Below are 21088 nucleotides of genomic sequence, written 5' to 3'. Positions count from 1 at the left end.
TCAATAAAAGAGAATTAAAAAAGAAAGCATGTTGTAATGTCAGTACACGTTTGATCTAAGTAACAATAAAGTATGATTTTACTGTGAATACAAACTTTATTCAATAAGTTAGACTTGGTACAAACTACTTCATAGTCTTCTTTACATGGTGACAAGCCTGCCATATTTACACAGCAAGCCATCTTTCAAATAAGACATGATTACATGTGGCAAAAATTGCACAAGCACAAAGACTGCAGAGAGGATATTAAAAGTTTCACACAACAGTAACAGACATGTTTGTAGTACGGTGATTGTAGCACGAAAAACAAACAATACCACAGCCTTCCAGTTAATCTTCAGTCTATCCAAATAAGATAAATAAATAAGTATAAAAGTTAATACTACAAAGTTTGATTTTTCTTTTCAACACCTGTATAAAAAGGCAAGTTTGGATTCATGGAATGGGGAGGCAACTAAACAAAAATTTTGATGATACATATATAAATATATACAAAAAATAATAAAAGCATTATTCTTACACCACAAACAAATTTAAAAAGGATTTCGCTTATTGTCAAATTAATTACATAAAACAACACAAAGACTGTAAATTGATCATCACAGCTGTTGCCCCCATCCAGGGTGACTTCAACCAAGTGTTGAGATACAGCCCCATCCAGGGTGACCTCAACCAGGTGGTGAAATACAGCCCCATCCAGGGCGACCTCAACCAAGTGTTGAGATACAGCCCCATCCAGGGTGACTTCAACCAGGTGGTGAAATACAGCCCCCATCCAGGGTGACTTCAACCAGGTGGTGAAATACAGCCCCCATCCAGGGTGACCTCAACCAGGTGGTGAAATACAGCCCCCTTCCAGGGTGACCTCAACCAGGTGGTTAAATACAGCCCCCATCCAGGGTGACCTCAACCAGGTGGTGAAATACAGCCCCCATCCAGGGTGACCTCAACCAGGTGGTGAAATACAGCCCCCATCCAGGGTGACCTCAACCAGGTGGTGAAATACAGCCCCCATCCAGGTGACCTCAAACAGCTGGTGAGATACAGCCCGCATCCAGGGTGACCTCACCAGGTTGTGAGATATGGTAACAGTTCACAGGATTTTGGTCATTAATGGCCATAATGAAAGAGTAGAATCACACAATACAAATGGGATGAAAGTAAAAAAAATCTGAAAATAATATACATATGTTACATTAGTAAGAAAAACATTTCAGAATTCTTCAGAAGAGGTGAAAAAAGTTATCAAAAACATTTTCACTGTGTGCTTCTCTTATCAATTACATAGACATATAGTTTTGATTTAGATGATAATTATTAACAATCTAGTAATTGTAATCATTTGAAGGCAGTGATTAAGAATACGTCTATTCCTAAAATGCATAACTAACGAGCAAACCTCTTTTTTTGATCACCTTATGCTTCAACAAAGGCTACAAGGCTAGCTTGCATTTTGTGCTGCAAAAATATATATTTAACATCACTTCAAACAATGTGTTCTACATTTAATACATCCAGTAGAACAGAATCACCTGAGCAATACCCTTCAAAACTTACTTTAAAGATGATATATACACAATGTTGTATAATGTCAGTGTTCTGATGGACATCATTCTGTGAAAGACTATGATGATGTAACAATAAGGCCACTTTTTTTTTCTCCAAAAGATAGTTGCAATCTACAATAACTATGTTGATAGCCAATATGCTGTGAAAAAGCTTAACTCAAAATGATATAAACGTTTTGTCAGAAAATATGATTTTGTTCTCAAAAAGTTAATTTAAAATAAATTATAAATAAGCTATTGTGCTTGCTACCATTATTATTAGTAACAATACAGGTTATCAGTGCATGCTAATGAGGTAATGTCAACACAACCCAAGAAGTTAAAACACAGGGAGTTTCTAATGTACAATACCACATTCGCGTCTTCTCACAGCTGTTACATCTACAACCTGTTATCTAACATTGAGCTGTAATGTCCAGTTTATGTGAAAGCCTCGCATCCACCCAGTTGTGGCCAGGAGTTCATTTCAAGTACTTCAGAGCTGCTCCAGTGATGAACTTCTCTATGAAGATTTCTGAGTCTAGCACAGCAATATGCGCGGCCCTTCCAATCAGTGTGTTAGCTGTGCTGGGCAGGGCGTGGTAGACGTCGTAGCGGATGATGCGAGTATTGGGCGTGTTGACCACAGGTGCCAGGAGGTTGTTCACCATCTCTGTGTAGATTGCACCTGAATGAATGAAAAAAAGATTATGTTGTGATTGTTGAAAATAATGCTGATTTATAAATTAGCCAAGGATCTTTGTCATTCTTTTTACCTTTTTTTTAAAAACTTTTTTCCTTTCTTTGCCATTTTTAAATTGTCTCATCATATATATGTCAAATATTATTCATTTCTATTCATTCCCTACTGGTAACCTTTGAAAAACCAACAGCTATGTAATAATCTCCATCTGTTGTCACTGATTCAAGTGTTTATTATGAATGACATGTACATGATAGCCAGTCCTTCAAGACAAGGCTATCTACTGAACATGCATATTAAAACTGAAATATTAACTTGCCTGGCCTGTACCTAACATATATTTATAATTGATCAATAATGTATTTAACCTATATAAAACTGTCAATAATACATTTACCAAATAAAGAAGAGAACAATAATGTATTTACCATATACAGAACTATCTCTGACAGCGGGTTTGCACAGTTCTATACGTGAGGAGTGGTAGGGAACATAGCGATCCTGTAAGGAACCCACCAGCAACACATTCTTGAAGTACTGCAACCCTACAAAGAACAGGAAACTTTTAATAGGATGCATTAGTACACAGCTTAAGCCAGTACATGTCCAAATAATTCAAAAGTACAGCTTAAATCTTATAATTAAGACTTGATAATGCTTATCTCCTCCATGATCTTAGAGTTGAATCAGCCAAGTGATCCCTATAAAGGTAGAATAATACTTATTTATTTATCTTTACAAAGCTTGTAAAAGTTGTCTAACCTGGTTTTTACTCAGTATTTAAATATAGTCTTACCTGGTTTTTTGCTAAGCTTGTAGAGGAAGGTCTGCCTGATATCACTGTGATCTTTTAATGCCAACTGGAGCAAAGAGCCAGACTTCTTCAGCTTCTGCATAAACCACATACCTAGGTCAACAACAATGAATAATCTCAGTGGTGAGTCATGCTGGCAAAGCGGCAGTAGCAAGCCTCTATGTGCAAGGCTGGCATAGCAGCAAACTCAGGATGGAAATAAATATTTACTGTCACTCCCACCCTTTCTGTTTGAGTCAACACTATTTTTAGATGCAAGTGAGATTTTACAAAATAATTTTACCACAAAAGTTGGTCTTCATTCTTAGATCTATTTTGAAATCAGTAGCTTCGCACTTAATTGAAATACATTTTATAAAAGAAAGATGGATTGTTTTAGTTCCTTTCTTATATGTGCAAATGAAGATTTATCCATGGTGATGGCATAGCTCTGTTCTACCCACCCATATTAACCAGTCCACTATTGCCATATAGTGAGCCCAGGTGTGGCCCTGACAAGGACAGTAAGGTGTGTAGCTTGGGCAGAAGATGGCTCAGCTCAGGACGTGACAGTGCTGACCGAATGATCAGGTTACCCAGAGAATGACCAACAAAACTGAAATCAATGGAAAAAACTTGATACACGTCTTGATATACACTTCATTGCTTTTTACCAGAAATAAGTTGTAGATATATTGCCAGCTACTATCAGTTAATGGTCTTATTTGTGGTTATTATATGACCACAAAGTTATATAATCATAATCTGAAGTACTATAAACAGCATAAAATTACTTATGCCCAATGAATATGAAAAATTTCAGTACATCACCCCATCACTAAACTAATATTAATCTTTTTCAATATTTGTTTGTTAATCATTGCCAAATCCCCTCATCAACTTACCTGATTCTCTTTGGGTTAATAGAGAACATCTGCAGGTAGTAGAGGATCTCCTGGACCAACCTGTCTGTCATCACCTCAAAATCAGCAAATGTGTCAGGCTGGAAGAGGAGATTACTGGGAGATAAATGTGCGATATAATACTTGTATGGTTCCTGTATGTTCATGTTTATAACAATGAGTTTTCTAGCAACTAGCAACTGGTAGGAGAAATTTTAAGGAAAGAACAAGAAAAATTTATTTCTTCAATTTTTTTTTGACACAGTTCCAAGCAGCATATTTCAATATCACACAGATTCTAAATGACACAAATGCTATAAATTGCCGTTTTCATGGAAAACTTATAAATAAAAACTTAACAACTATATAACTTTTTTAAAACTAATCCACCAATTCACATATCCTACCTGATTTCTCTCTGACATCAGGAAGTCCAGCCGTGCTCCAGGCAGGGCCATCTCCAGGTATGTCCTCACCAGACGCAGGTCTGCACTGTTGCCTAGAACATCAAATACACAACCATTGCCACTAGTGTGAGCTGCTACATATATTCAGATATCAGACACATCTAGGTTATAATGCAAAAAATCTGTTATATTACATGTTTTGATAATTTAGGCCACACTTTTTTATTTTTATTTTTATGGATGACATCCTCTGGGTACCCCAAAATCGGTGCGAGAGGGCGAAAAAAAAAAACAGTCCAAAAAAAAAAAAACTGCTTAAGTAAAGGAATGCTGTCAGTACACAGCTGGAAACACAAATTTAACCACAGAAACACGTATCAAACTAACAATATGTCTTTATCCATGCTCTCAAAATATTAAAGCATTGTGAATACTTCGTAGAAATGTAAAAAAAAGTCATGAATTGATATACTTCATATTACCAAATCTATTTAAGGTTATTTCATGCATTCATTTGGTATAGCAATCAATAAAACAAATATCAATCAAACAGTGCGTCTTTATTTGTAATCTCAGAATATTAAAACATTTTGAACACTTCACAGCAATGTTTAAAAAATGATGCAAAGATGTGCTTAATACTACCAAATCTATTAAAGGTCATTTCAGACGATGCCATTTTGTCAACTTCAACTCACACGAAGCAGCTAAACTGTCAGGTGGCCTGTCCGACCTTCAGCCCACCAAATACCTCGACGCCCTTGTCGACCCTTTTTTCGCTACAGAAAACCTGGTATTAATGTGCTGCTTTATACAGAATGTCACAGAAATGTTTCGGCCGCCGCCAGCCTTTCGCACAATTGTAAAAAGATGATATCTCCATGCCAAATATAAATGGCATACCAATCCAAAACGATGGCGCCCGTTCTCTTGATGACTTTTATTGTTGTGTAATTTGAAAGTAATCCTAGAGATGAATTTGACAGCAAAGTGGCCGCATTTCCACGTGGCGAAAATACGCATGCGCAGAAAGCTCATTTCCTTGCAAATTCAATAACAACGTTTGCGACAACCGACTTCGTTGGGGGCTGGGGGGGGGGCTTTTTTTTTTTTTTTTTTTGGAGAACGGGCGAAAATCCGTGCGCGCGCAGGATGTCATCCATAAAATTAAAAAAGTGTGGCCTTAGGTCAAATATTAATAAATATATGAAAAAAATTCAGACAAGGCAGAGTAAGTGTGTTGTGAGTGTCAAGACCAACAGAAAAATAAATATATGGACAGGAATGAATTTGAAGGACATCTTTTATCTGTTATCCAAGTGTTCTGATGGTGTACTGAAAAAATAGCTTACCATCTAAGCCATGTACACAAATGATCAAGTGTAGCCCAGTGTCAGTAGACTCATCTGTCTCATAAAAGTAAGGATTGGTGGATGCCTGAGTTGGAAAGTCACTGTAAACAGAAAGTCAAACAAATAAAATCCAGCTTCCATCATTAAGTCAACTACTACAAATCCACTCTACCATTTTTTACTTTTTGCCAAATTCCTATTTATTAAGTAAATCAAATATAATTATGAAAAGAACAATCTTGAAAACCAAAACAAACTGAATGGACACCAGGAAAAAACCAAATTACAAATACTCCCATGTAATCACAATACCTGTACAGTAGCCCACTATATCTCAGCTGTTTCCTCAGCTCTTCCTTTGCAGTAATAAAACTAAAATTAAAAGAAACAATATGCATATAAATTTTTCAAATATCTTGGCTAAATCAACCGATATTCAAAGAAAGAAAAAATTGAAGATTTTATTACAAAAAGCTACATCCTTTTAAATGAACATTGCACAAGAACATTTAAAGAATTGTTAATATCCAAGCATTTCTCTACTTACTTTATAGTAGAATCAGGTACAACTGCAACCAGTTTTTTAGACCTTTGTGGGCTTTCTTCATCCAGCTTCCACAGCTCAGGTGAGGATTTCGATGCACTTAGAGATTTGCGTGTACTATGTGGGAAAGCATCAGGAATGTCACTACTGCTTTGTGCATGAATCAGATGTCCACTAGATGTCGCCACTTGAGCAGCAGGTGGCTGGCTGAGATCAGTGCAGCTGTCTACACCAGATATCAGTGCAGTACTGGAGACTGAAGAGCCAGCTGAGAGCTGGTTCAGACTCCCAGCAGAAGAGGTCAAGGCACCACCACTGCTGGACGCTACACCAGAGTCTGCTACAGATTCTTTGCTCTCTAGATGAGATTTTGAATACTCCTCTTTCAAGAGTTCCATCACAGTACATTTTTGTGTCATGTAAGTGTTGTCCGCTAGCACAGCTGTGGACAATTCCTTGCCAGGAGGTTCAGCATCTTTGCTGGCTCCATCTTTGACCTTAGCATGCAGGTCACCACCAGGGTGATCCTGGGCAAACTTGGCCAACCCTTGGATGGCAGAATCAGTTACATCTTTGGGTAAAGTCTGCATTCCATCCTTCCTAATATGTGGTATATCCTGTAACTCTTCCTCGCCAAGTGCTTTAGTCAAACTGTCTGCTAATATATCCAGATCTTCTTTAGTCAGTTTGTGTTTTTCACTAGTCTGATGGCTGTCTGTATGACTTATCCTGCTATCTTCTGGACTGCTGCTATCTCTGGACAGGTCATCCCCAATCAGTCCATTAATATTCACTGGGTCTGTCCTGTCAATCTTGTCATCAGAAGAATCATCAGACTGGTGATCTGAGATCAAGTTAGATTTCACATTGTAGGGAGGTAGATCTACAGGGTCAGTTCGAGGGCTCTTTGTTCTTTGGCGTCTGGGATTTGAGCCCTCCAAACTGGCACTCCGCCCTAGCGAGTCATTCAGGTGGTCTTGTGTGTGTAAGCCCTCAGTGAGATCAGGCAGGGAACTGGAGCCTATCCAGGAGCCATCCATCAGAGCCCCCTGGTGAGCAGGCAGAGCTGGCGAGCCTGGCGCAGGACTCAAGGTGCCAAGTTCTATCACCGGGGAACTGTGAGTATCTACTTTCCTATACCCTATCAAGGAACAGTCTCTCTGAGGGGCCGGGGTCTGTGTCTGCACCACTTGTGCCTCCTGACAGGAATAATAAGATGAAGGTCTCTTGAAAGCACCGGGCTTGATATTCTTGATGAATCGTGATTTTGGTCGTAGTTTGGCTTGGGGGCTGGAGGCAGAATCCCCACTCTGTACACTCTGAGTAGAGCCCGAGTCTCCAGACTTGGTACTGTCCTTCCTTTTAATGGCTTTGCCTTCATCTCTTTTGGACTCCATGTTTACATCAATGTCATCCACATCTGTAAAAACTGTTATACCTGCAGGAAGGAAAAGGAAATTCAAGACATCACTACATTTTGGGACGAAGATCATGGTTACATCATTGTTACAGAAAAATATTCATTTTCAGAAACAGAATTCAGTATAATTTAAGTACAAAATACACAGTAATTGATATTGTATATTGCACACAAATGTGCTTGCAGACATCAGTTTTGATCCCAAAATCACTGGTATTTTGACATCTATCTTAAGTAGCAGCTCTAGAGATGACTTTGACATCATGGACATGCTTGGGTCCATATTTATCTTACTTTCTGATTGTATATCTGTATAAATATCTTCAAATATGATTGGCATAGTTAAAGCATCGCCATCCAGCTCCTGGCACTCTACTGGCAGTGGAGGGAGATTCAAGAAGTACTGGGAAGATTTCACAAGGGCCACCAAGTCTGAATGTCCATGAATGCTGGAAGATAACATTTACAATTGAATAAGAATAGGGAATGATGGTTGTAAAATTTCACTTTATACCTTTATATTTCATACACAAGATTATATAATTTACTCATACGTACAAACATACACTTTTAACCAAATTTAGCTAAAATATAAAATACATTTGCCGAATACATGTTTAAGCGGATAAATAGAGAATTACCAACACAGCATAGTGTTCTATTATATAAAATGATGGAAAAACAGTAAGGTATTCTGTAACCAACCTTGGTTCATAGCATGCCAGAACTTCATGCTTCTGGCTCTCTAAAGTGAAAAAACCCTCTGCAAATCTTTTAACCTGTAATAAAAGGAAAAATTGTTACTTTCTAATTTCATTCTCAATATTGTACTGTATACACACCAGTCACACATAGCATTGCACACTAACAAAAAATAACACTTAGGTTTGCCTACACAATTTAAAATTTCATACCCAATTCAAATTAATACTAAATTATACAACCCATATATAACAGGGTAATGTTTTTGTAATATTTCCAGTCAATTCAATCTAAAATACACCACTACACAGAGCATGCTGACCATACCCTCACTGTGTGGTGTTCTCTTGCTAACTTCTCGGTGACCTTCTCATTCATGGTGAAGATCTCCAGGTACTGCGTCCACAGCAGCACGTTCTCCGCGCACACCTGAATGATGTTTGTAGTGGCTGTCTGCAGGAAGTCATCTTCGTTTCCAAACTCCTGAATGGAAAGATTTCTAATGGATTGCCAATGTTACAGTATTCATCACAACTCAATCAACTAATTAGCACAGAACCCAAGCCCAGGTGGCCCTAAGGTGGTAATGTGAGATTCTGATTTTGCTAAGTAGTGATTCAATTATCACTTGCATGTCTAATAAACAGACTAGAATGCTTTCCCTTGACCATTCTCTCATCATTATTTCAACATAGGATTCAAGATTTATACAAGATTTATACCACAACATGAGGGGCCCTACAGCATAAATACATATGCTGCTATCTGTTATACTTGCCTGCAGCATCTCACACAGACGCTCTAGTTTGGCATGGCAATCTATATGTTCTGAAAAAATGAACAATAGACTTAATAAAGAGCAAACCAGTAACACTGATTTAATAGAACTAAGTCAGCTCAACAGTAGTATTTTCACTGGCATTGTCTTTACCACAAACCAATTAGTGAACTAGTGATACAAAGTTAAAGCCACCTTTTGATGTCCAATAACTAATGAGGTGATGAGAGTCAACTGATCTATAAATATGACACACTGTGTAATTCATGTTGTAATTTCCAATAAAACAAGTGTATATAAATACATTGTAGCATAATGACTGAACTTGGCTCAAAAGCAATATCCTGGCAACCCCCTCTCTGAAAGGACTACAGGTGTAAAATAATCTTAATAGATTTATGCCCAATTAATTGAAATGCTCATCACTCTCTCTCTTCTGTTAAAGGGGATAGTTTAACAAAATATAACTGAAACACTGGAAATCTTGCAATAATTATTCACAGTTTATCCAAATGTGGATCTTGGGACTGTTCTACAACAAGTAAGCAATGGCTTATACCACAGACCAATACTTTATTTCAGACATTTCTCTCAGATATATCCATAAGTAAACCAAAATTGTCTGTTTAGTGAAGTCAAAATTTTCAACTTTTTAAAAATAAAATACAGACTAACAACCAAAGATATCACTTGACCTTTAACCTTCTAGATTAAAAGTACATTCATGAGCTAGAATTAATTTCCTGAGTACAAAGCCCCACCTAATTTCAGCTGCTGATGTTCTGGTATAACTCTCATCAGGTCCTCTGCTGACTTCTGTAGGCTCTCGTAGGCTGACAGTAACACGCTGCAGATCTCCCTGTGCATCCTGTGGCCATGCCGCAAACGAGGACTTACTTCATATTTGTTTCCCTATAAATACCGAGTCCAATTATTCTACAAATGTGGCATGCTATATTTTTCAGGCAATAATTATCTGAGATAATTATGATAGCGGAGTATGAATGCTTTTGTGCAGTTATAATATAACTGAGATAATAAAAATGATAAATGAACAATTGTAGAAAAACTATTTATCTCCTGTCTAGCCTACAACATTTTCTTAGATTTATTGCCATTCTATGGAAGACAGGACTGACCTGGCTGGATACAAGATTTTGTATCAATGAAATGCATTAGAGCATATAAAAGATCCATTCTTATCAATGGTATGTTATTTTTAACATTTAATCAGACCATTTGCTTCGATCAAAACACTGACTTAATCACTTGATCTAAATACAATTTATTTTCTTACATCTGATTTGAGAAAGTGCCAGGGGCTACAACAGTTAAAAAATACTTGATGCAAATAAAATCCTATAATTCTTAATCATATAATTGTGTGACTTACTGGAGTTGCAGTCGGCCTGTTTCCAAAGAGTACACTCTCCAGGGTGGACTGGTCAGCAGTCTTACTCAGCCATTGAGACCGTGGTTGACGTGGGCTGCAGAAAACAGAAATGGAAAACTTGCATGATCCCTTTTCTAAGCACACAAACTAGTGATTTTAGTGACAAGTATTGGATCATAAAGCAACATGACCTTTTACAGATTTGCCTTTTCTTGAAGATGTATTACATTAACTATTAGTATATATAGACTTAATGCCATCCATTTTTTGGAGATGTTTTACATTAACTATTTGTGTATATGGATTTAATGTCATCCATTTCTAATTACTGAGACTGCAATGTCATAAGTTGGAATGAATATAAACCATGGAAGGTCAAGCAGTGTGTCAGGCATGATTTAGGCTAACCATATAGAGGGACAGATGTTTGTCATTAGCCTTTAATCAACATAATGTGTTTATGGTATTGTGAAAACAAAAACAGTTCCCTGACAGCAAGAATAAAGTGTCTGAGGAATTTCCATTTTATTCTTCATTTATTAATTCTTTTTCAGCAGGCCTGTGAAACAAAAGGTTAATAAGAGTGTCCTTACAGTTTAAAATAAATGTGGCTTGGAAAAACATGAAATATTATTCACTTTCCATAGAATGTATTACTGATGTTATATTCTTTTCAAGTGACTAAAATATTATTACTAAACACCATACATGGGACTTTAAATTTTCTTCAAAGAAGATGAAACCAAAAAGATCAACAAAAACATTCATTAATCAATTTAAAAAATTAAAAAATGTAAAAACTATAACGTAGCCTCACAACCAGTTATTTTTCTTTACAGTACCCTGGCAAACCCATCTCCAGACATAGCTTAATGAACCAGATCTAAATAGTCTTTCCTCCACGCTGATGGTAGTTTATCTGTACTTGCCATAAATTGGTGGTAAACTAATGGACCAAATTTTAATTGATCAGATAACAGCAAATTGAACAGAAATTGAGGAAGCCTTAAAAAGCATTTCAACCAGCTGCAACATATATCCACACCATAAAGCACAATTTCTTGTGATTTCAGAACAGAACTGGAATTTGAAACAGAAACCTTTTTTGCAAGCTATAAACACGTAAACTAGTAAAATCAATACAATCAAAATCTTACTAAAAAAAAAGACAACTTAATCATCATAAACAAGAAAATTGCCCCTAGACACAGACTGCATTACTCACAGGAACAATAAATGTAGATTAATATACAATCAAGAGACCTGTTTTGAAATAAATCAGTTTTCATGAATGTGAGTAATGTATTTGTGAGTAATGGCTTTGGCTACCATGGAGAGATTAAAACTAGAACATACATATAAGAATACTGGAAGTACCAAACAAACCATTTAAGCATAGGACCATGCTTAAATACAGAAAGTGATTAAATACAGAAAGGAACAATCCGAATCAGAAAAATAAAATGGTTACCCCTCATCCTGCACTTTCCCTTTGCTAGCAGGAATAAATATATAACAATTTCACTGCAGTGTAGGTCCAGAAATAAAGGTTATCATATCTTATATTCACAATTGGCTACCTTGATGGTAGAACAAAAATTAAACAACTTCCAAAATGAAACATGCATATTGCATTACTCTTTTCAAAATAAAGTAGATCTGATAATGTTTATAAAAACAAAATATTCAGACGAAAATATGCATAATTACAAATACCAAGTGTCTTCCAAAGTAGAATTCCATGCTTATTAGAATTGTCTGCAGATAATAACTATCTGATTTATGTTTTTTTTTCTGTTATAAATCTATATCCAACATTTCATGCACGTTAAAAGAAAAAAAAAATTCCTTAATCAAAAATTAAAATGAATCAATTGCAAATATGACTTGTGATACAAAGTTCAGATGTCCAAATGGAACTTGTTACCTCACCAACTCTGCATTTTCCATAATTCTTTCTCTCTCTCATACACACACACACACACACACATGTGCACACATACAAATATATCCATACCTGACATATGGCTGGTGCAGAGCCACCAGTGTTGCATGCACAGTGACACACACAGCTGCCAGGTGAAAGTAATCAAACAGCACAGGAACATGGTGGTGAATGCCTTTGGCTGATTCAAAATGTAACTTGAGGCTCCGCTGACTGACACATTGTAACTTGTCTTGTTCATCTGAGCTAAATTAAAAAAGGACAGAAAAGTCTTATTAGGTGGATATTTCATTTTTTTCATCATGCTACACTCCCATGTTGGGATAATGCTGTATTCAAAAGATCCACGTATGTTCATCTACATAAAAAGTCTATTCAACTTGACATATGGTACTAAACATTTTCTTTTTCACTTTATCTAATAATTTTTGTTTGCCTCTGAACCTGTAAAACCACAGTGAAATAAAAAAAATGCAGGACAGCAGACCTGAACCTTAACAAAGAACAACGCGCATCAGCCTTGCAATAAATTCAAATTAAAAGCTTTAAGCCGCTTGTAATTTTGTTATTTCTTGCTTTAACCTTACTTGGCTAGATGTGGTAAAATCTATTTTGCCCTCTACTTAGTTACCATTTTTTTCTTTCAAGAAAAGAGAGAAGGTTGGGCAATCATGAAATTTAAATCCAGGATGATGTCATAGTGTTGCAGAGGTAAAATGTGCATTGTCAATACATGCACCATGTTCTGCAAGATGATGTAATGTTATTTCTAATTCAACTAGTTTGTAGAGCTGTTCCGAAAAATAAAGGAAGTGCTTTACACCTTCAATGGACAATTTTGCCACTAGGGGTGCAATAAAACATAAGGTGCCAACACAATTAGATAACCTTGAAAATAAAGTCGGAGTTGGGCAAGAGGTGCAGTAAAATCTGTTTTCACATACATTTTACCTAATGGCTTTACCTGCCCTCTCTGCTCCACTTAAAACATAAATCTGGTAGTCCATTTTTCATCTATTACTGTTTTGTTGCAAAGAAGGTGCTCACCTATCATTTTGGTTGCACAAGTAATTATAGAAGACAGCCTACTAACTTCTAACTTGTAATAGGAAAATAAACCAACATAGTTCAATGATCACTTACCCAAACTCTTCATCTGTGAAGTACAAATCTACTCCTAATTGAAGATCAGTCTTGTTAATTGCCTCTTCAATCTGAATAACGAAAATAATATGACCATTCAATCTTACAATCAAATATTTAAAAAATTACAGGTACTTAGAGTAAGGTTGTCAAAAAGTATATAAAAGATTACATACACTTTAATATCAAAGTCAGATATATATTATCTTCATGATGCATGCTCCTATTATCTTCATGATATATAACACTGTCGTGAGAGAAGTATTATTTCTTGGGCACGAACACTTTAAAATCACATTTAATGCTTAGAGGTGACAGATTTTGACAGTAAACTGTCTCCAGAGAATCTGGTTCAATAAATCTGAGCCAGGGGAAAATGACTATTGATTGAGGCTTGGGCACTATGTATCCCAACCATGCAGTTAGCACTACAGGATGGGAAATCAGCCTAATAATGGTGTATATACCACACTTAATGCATGTTCAGGGAGTGCCAGAACTGATATAAACAGGCATTTCAAAAGTCTATATAGAGTAGAAATAGCTAATTTCTACTTAATTCTCAAAAAATGTGACGCTAGAGCAACTATGGTCTGCATTCTTAACAAAAAGATTCAGATTCGGAGCTTTGGAAACCAAGGGTTTTCAATAAACAATTGTATATCAATTAAATCATGGCTTCTGAAGATCTGAACCAATAAGCCAAGACCATAATCTAGATCTATAAATACAATATGGAACATATTTATTCTTAAATTAGAGCTCCAACCAAACAGCCCACATTTACAATAAATATTTCATGGAAATATCTAATGCAATATTTTTTTAAACGTCATATTACTATACAATATAAAATTCTTTACTCAAAACAAAAGTATGCCCGTCATTAAAGTGTAACTATTATTTTATGTGTTCAACACCAATCAGATTCTTCACAATAAACAATTTGAATTATGATTAACAAATTTTTCAGAAAATATTGTGAATAACTTAAGAAGGTCCAGTGTCCTACCTTATTGCTGTCAGCCAGCATGTTGACTTTGAACAGGAAAGCATCATTGAGTGTGATATCCTCATTTCTGTACAGAATCTGGAACACCTTACTTTTGGCAACTCCATTAGTGCATGATGCAGGCAATAAGCAGGAGTCACTGGATGCCGCTGTCAGTTCTAGACAGAAATGAAAACACAGAAGCATATCAGCATCATCCAAAACTACCAAATATTAGCGGATGTATGAAATATATAGCTTTGATCTGTTTACAATTTCCTGGAATTCAAGTTGCTGCCTAGAAGAGTAAAGAAGGCAGATGCCTCTACTCGATTATAACAATGTATGAGTAGATATGTTTTGTAAGGTAGACTGATAACTGAAAAATGCTCAAATTATGTGACATTGACAAACTACCAAGCAAAAAGTATGAAAGTAAACCGCTTTCAATTAAAAAATGTCAAAAATTGTGTACTCTACAACATGATATTTCATACTGGAAATTCAAAACCCATTTTGACTGATCAAGTGTTTAGTTAACTATTAAAAAAATATTCATTCAGCAAAAGACAGTCCAAATACCATGTCCTCTTGGTGCCTTTAGCTCAACTCTGATGGGAGATTTGGGTGGAACTTTGAGATATGCTCTTACTTGATAGTACCTAAAATAAAAGAAACTGCTATTTGATTCTCAGAACACAAATTACACATCAAATACATATAAGCAAAATAAAATGAAGCTGCAATGATTGTTTTTTAATTGATAAAAAAACTGAGGTGGATACCACCTTGATCCAAACATTAATATATCAAATACTGATCTAAACTGATGACAATTCACACTTTCTAAAATTAACCAACAACAATGAAGAGGTGAAAGTTGTATCTCCTTTATATCTACATTAATAAAACTGTTGGAAACCATTCCTATACCACCTAAAATCTGGTTTATAATCTTTATTCTCCAACCATACTGTAAGTCAGATTTTGGTGTACCATTCTGTCTTGGGCAAGACAAAATAATTATAACTTCCAGTTGCATACCTCCAAACTTCATTCATAAATATTTCTGGTTTATATCAAAATATTATATTAGATTTAACACATGACATATGTTAAGTGGGTCTCTCGGGGCTTCTTAATTCAACTTAGCAGGGAATGAACTAGATTTCGGGCTTCAAATACATGCCCCACACAGTTTTACAGCACCAAAATGACATCACATATTTACATAGTTCACAATCTACTGTTCACCAAGCCAGATCAATAACTAGGTACTGCAATCTGAGAAACCATGATCATAACAGATCAAATTAGAAATATCAATAAAAAGTGAGCAGGTTAAGGAGACCAATGTCAATCTAAAGAAGAACTTCTGGAACTTATTGCTAGATTGCTTGGCAACCTTTCTACTATCCAAATAGAATTATGTTCTATGAAGCATTGGCAAGGAAATCAAATCTTTATATTGCAATAACATTTGTGCTGCACATGCAATCAGGAGTTACTGAATACAATGAAGCTTTCCTTAAGCTGTGGTCACTGTATCAATTGGTGAATTAAATGGTACACTCTTCTCCAGCAAAAGAAACTCAAAACCTTTTTGATGCTAACCCTCAGCCACAGCGGCAGCCATAATTGGTGTGCTTCACTGCATGGCACTCCTCTGATATATTGATACAAATATCTGCACTTTTTAACGCTCTTATTAAGGGGAATAATCAGGCAAAGGAGAAAGAGAGTTGAAAATACTTTTTATCCTTACATTTGGGCTAAAACAAAATATTTCGAAATTTCTGTAAACACAGTGTACTCTATCAACATGGAGTCTTTAAGTATGTTTTCCTATACAAAAGATAAGGTGAACACACAAACCGATTCTGTAAAGAACAGAACATTCGGTTTGTGTGGGTAATCAGCATATGACATTAAAGCATAACCCACATTCACACAGAGCTCCCACCTCTAACACATATTATATTTATAGTGATTACTCTATATGAACACTTTCCTTACCATGACAACCATACACAAGTGATCAATACTTGATGTTCTTCAACTGTATACCCTTCAGCTCTTTACAAGCCATGTTTACCAATATTATAGACATCAACTTGTTTGTTATTCACTTTAAATGTTACCTACCCTCTCTGAAACAAGTCCACATTATAGAACTTGGTCAGTTCCACTGAAAACTCCAAGGAAGCTTGAAGATCAGTCATATTCTGTCAGCCTGAAATGGATGAAAATTTTGAACAGTTTATCAATTATGATATATAAATGCAAAAGCAAGCCACGGTGATTAACAGGGATCAGAATTATTGAGCAGCTTTAAAGATGTGCCCATAAAATATATAACTATTCCTGTACACTGACAGACTGTCTGCATCTGAACACTTGATACCATCAATGATGAATTCACATCACTTAATGGCATTTATGAAACTTGAGCAACTAGCCCTCCTTATTATGAAAGAGATAAAGGGCATAGATTTTCACTTCAGGATGTATGAAGCAAATTGTCATCTTATCTTACCGAAGACCTTTACTAACAAAGGTTTCACCCCATGTGCTTTGCTTGACAAACATATCTATCTCCATTTTTCACATTTATTATTTCAATTTTCACATTCATTATTCACATTAGGTTCCCACATATACTAAATCATCTTTTTAATCACCATCAGACCAGAGTCACATCAGGCCTGATTCAATTAGTTCTGCACTAGGTTTTGAACAGGGGCAGGATCCAAAGCAACTATGTCTTGATTGCAATAAACTTACTGATCCCAGGTGCTGCCCATGACTAACAAATCAAGAGTCTTATTGTATGAACAACATGCTATTTACCAATCAACTCATATGCAATCAAAATTAATGAGCTTCGAGTTTTGGCCATTCAGTTCACATTGAGATACAAACTAGATGCATGCTGCATGAAAAAAACCTTAAGAAACCCCTTATGGAATGTTTTATTGCTACATAATGATAAAGCTATATCAAATGACATGAAAATAAGGAATCATATTAATATACCATAAACTTTATTTTGACTTGTGCACTTCTTTAACTGCTTACTTAAACAAGATGAAGAGCAGGCAAGAAGTAAATCTTTACAAGTACGGTGCACTTACTACACTGATAATTCAAATTAAGTAATTAACCTTGCACAAGTGAGCACCTGTAGTAGCCCCATTCCCCTGATTACACAGTGGTATCATCTTGCGAAAATGTTCAGTACTTTAGTCCCCATTTTTAATTCTAAGGCATCTTGTTTTATTTCTTTGATTGTAATCTCCTGCATAGTAAGTTTTAGTTTGTATTCTGCTTTGATGTGGACTGCATACACAGTTGTACAGATCTGTACTGAATGTAATAAATATTGCTCATGTTACTCTTTGTACATAGTCATACATGCTTTTCAGGAAAATGGTACTTTTGTAAATCAAAACACCTTCGGCAAAAATATTTCAATTAAAACAAACTAAGTTTTCTAATTGATAGCTTTCACAAATTTAAGAAAGGCTCAGTATAGGCTCCTAAGAAACATAGTCAACTTACTTTAAAAACACACTTCTGAACAACACCCACTTCGTCGCAACTAATTCCACCATGCCTTAGTTCATACCTGTAGGTTGACAAAATGATCCAATCCAAAAGTCTGTTGGTCAAACTGTCAGGGTTGGTTAATATAAGCCATATATTTGATGTCAAAACCTTACCTATGCATATATTCCTGCTTTATTATAGTGATTGGACCCTTATATAAACCCTTAGAATTGTCATACTCCACACCAAAATCAAATACCAAGAAACTTCTTTGTAACACTGCAAGATGTCTGTCAAGCACATGTAAAATAAGACACCAGTATTATTAGATAAAAGCCCTCCATGTGCAAGACAATGTGAAGTGAAGTTCGAGCATGTGACACAGATAAACTGAAACCACAGGGCTCCATTTGTCATGGTATGGAACAATATGGTACAGCACTTTATATCACAGCTGGAAAACATTAGTATCATATGTTTTGTAAAGTATTCTAATTACTAGTACAAGATTGGTAAGTTTTATTTCCATCTGCAGTCCATAATCTAAAGGGCAAAATTTTAGGTGCACTAGAACAGTATTCCTTAAAATACATCTTTGCTCTTCCATACATATGACTAAATAATGATCCAAAGTAAAAGGTTGACATTCTGTCTCTTCTTAAATATATGCTGAAACTTCCAAGCTAACAAAGAAATAGCACTGCCGTCATAGCTCACACTTTTAATAAACTGATCTCCACAAATCAAACATATGATCTTTTAATTACCTTGCCAAATTCTTACTGATCTCTACAAATGTTATTCATGACAAGAGCAGTATATCAAGATCAATAAATGTTCTTAATTGGAGGTTCTTTTTATAAAAGAAGAGAGTGAAGGGTTTCTGAGAAAGGCAACAATACTGAGGAAGGGATTTCAGCACAATGATATCAATAGTTTTAGTGAATATGATTACATGAAACTGTTCAGACATGCAGTGTAAAATGATCCCTAAGCACTTACTTACATAAATCCTACTAGTTTAAGTGCACATCAAGGCTTTGAAAGAATGACTGCTTTTAAAATTTCAACTTCTAATATATCACTGTAAACCTTAGATGTTAACTTAAGATATATATACCATATTTTATAGCGCTACCATGGAACCCTCTCTCAATATAATATACTAGTATATCAATAAAATTATAGAGATTAAACCTTGAGATTTAGAGTTCTCCATAACTTTGTGTGAATTCTATTTTCTTCATTTTCTTTCTTCTTGTAGATTCATTTACTAAATATTCTAAAAATGAATCAGTGAGCAATATTGATGTTTTGATTGTGAAATAAGATTTTCAATCCATAGAAGTTTGAACATTTATGACAAGCAATCCCAATTTCTTTTTAAGATACACCAGTTTGTCCAAAGTGAATCTAAAAAAAATCATAAATAAATAGTCTATTTGCTTTGCTGCTACATATCAAGTGAACACAACAATCTCCATGTTCAGGATGACCATAGAAAATTGAAGTGACTTTGAAGTGAATTCATAGCTTCTCATCAGCATTTTTATCATAATTATAATAATTCATTGTAAAACATTAACAATTATAACAGTTTAATTGTAAATGACTTAATTTGCAACTGTTCCTATATATGGTGATGCCTCATTCATCATGTGTTCTCACCCCCCCCCCCTTTAAAATCATAATTCAGTATTTGTGCACCTCTGTTATATAAGCGTGTCTTCTTTTAGAAATCTCTACCTTCTAGAAATCACTACCTTGCTTGAGTTACTATTAGCTATAAGTGACCTGCAGTGTAGCTATAAGTGAACCCAAGTATAGCTATAAGTGGAATGTAGTATAGCTACAATTAGTGACCTCTAGTTTAGCTATAAGTGACCTGTAGCATGAGGAATTTGCACTGTTGTGCAACAGATTGCACTTAAACAGTACTCACTCTTCTGCCATCATTTCTGATTCCATTCTCAGAATCTCATGAAATCTAGCTTGTCTTTACACTTAGTAACAAGACTTTGGCCTATCTCATATTATTCCCGTCATACACTTGATTCTAACTGGCATAAAATGAATAGTACAAAATGAGTCATCTAACATGAAGTCAAGTTAACCAAGATGTTTACATGTTAAAATGTAATCCCTATCATTAATCCTAAACAGCTAATAATATTAACTGCACCCATGTAATATAAATGTTACTGAGTTTACACACTCTTTCACAAGTTTGAAAGTCACAATTTATCTGATGAAGCATTGAAGGAGTCACAAGTCGTTTATAAACATTCACTTCACAGTATATTACAGCAACAGATCCAGTTAACTTTCTCACTGTGCTGCTTTAAAGAAAAACTGGTATTGGTAGAAAACGTAGTATTTACCTGTAGAATGCATTGAAGCAGACTAGTAGTAGTAAGTTAAATGACCTGTTCAAAAACTAAACAATCCAACCACTAAAATCCAAAACACTAAGTTTAAAAGTAAAATTAACATGTCCCCAAATACGTAGAATTCACACCTACGTGAAATACGTGTCCATCCATACACTAAAAGTAAGCCAATCAATGTTAATGGAGCATACAGAAGTTCAATCAATGATCTAGCTTCCAGGGATTTATTTCCGGCAAAAGCACGCATGCGTATTTTTGTTAAGTGGTAATGGAATATTTTGGTGTTAACCTTAACATTGAGGGTACAATTACAAAAGAGTAAACAACATGCACAGTATACACATACAGCGTACAGAATGTTATAAATGTAAGAAATAAAATGGCAATGAAATAACGTCACATAAATGAGACAATTTGATAGGGAAATATGCCATTTTTTGTATGTACACTTTTCTTAAAGCAGAATCTCCTAATTTTATCAATAATTAGAAATCTCTTTGCAATATCCATAAAATGATATAACGTTTA

General features: G+C 35.4%; 1 protein-coding gene across 2 annotated transcripts; it reads right to left on the bottom strand.

Annotated features, from left to right (window-relative positions):
* Window positions 1-76: 76 nt before the first annotated feature.
* Window positions 77-20818, bottom strand: LOC106181059 (protein FAM135A). 2 transcript variants are annotated; one of them, XM_013565318.2, is made up of 21 exons: window positions 20693-20818; window positions 16767-16854; window positions 15204-15283; window positions 14643-14800; window positions 13631-13701; window positions 12560-12733; window positions 10543-10636; window positions 9911-10061; window positions 9150-9199; window positions 8699-8854; window positions 8375-8448; window positions 7964-8118; window positions 6253-7687; window positions 6018-6077; window positions 5706-5806; window positions 4354-4445; window positions 3950-4047; window positions 3509-3660; window positions 3048-3158; window positions 2680-2796; window positions 77-2236 (listed from the first exon to the last, which is right to left on the bottom strand). In XM_013565318.2, the coding sequence occupies exons 2-21, from the start codon at window positions 16841-16843 to the stop codon at window positions 2031-2033; spliced, it is 3612 nt and encodes a 1203-aa protein (XP_013420772.2). In that variant the 5' UTR covers window positions 16844-16854; window positions 20693-20818; the 3' UTR covers window positions 77-2030. The 2 variants fall into 2 exon arrangements, with proteins under 2 accessions (XP_013420772.2, XP_086859762.1); XM_087003636.1 differs by lacking the exon at window positions 20693-20818 and adding an exon at window positions 20552-20615.
* Window positions 20819-21088: the final 270 nt, after the last annotated feature.

This window comes from Lingula anatina, chromosome 1, assembly GCF_051362555.1.
Source record: "Lingula anatina isolate TDL-2025a chromosome 1, LinAna3.0, whole genome shotgun sequence".
NCBI classification, from domain to species: Eukaryota; Metazoa; Brachiopoda; class Lingulata; order Lingulida; family Lingulidae; genus Lingula; species Lingula anatina.
Note: the sequence above shows the minus strand (reverse complement) of the source record. Positions and strands in the feature narration are given on the sequence as shown.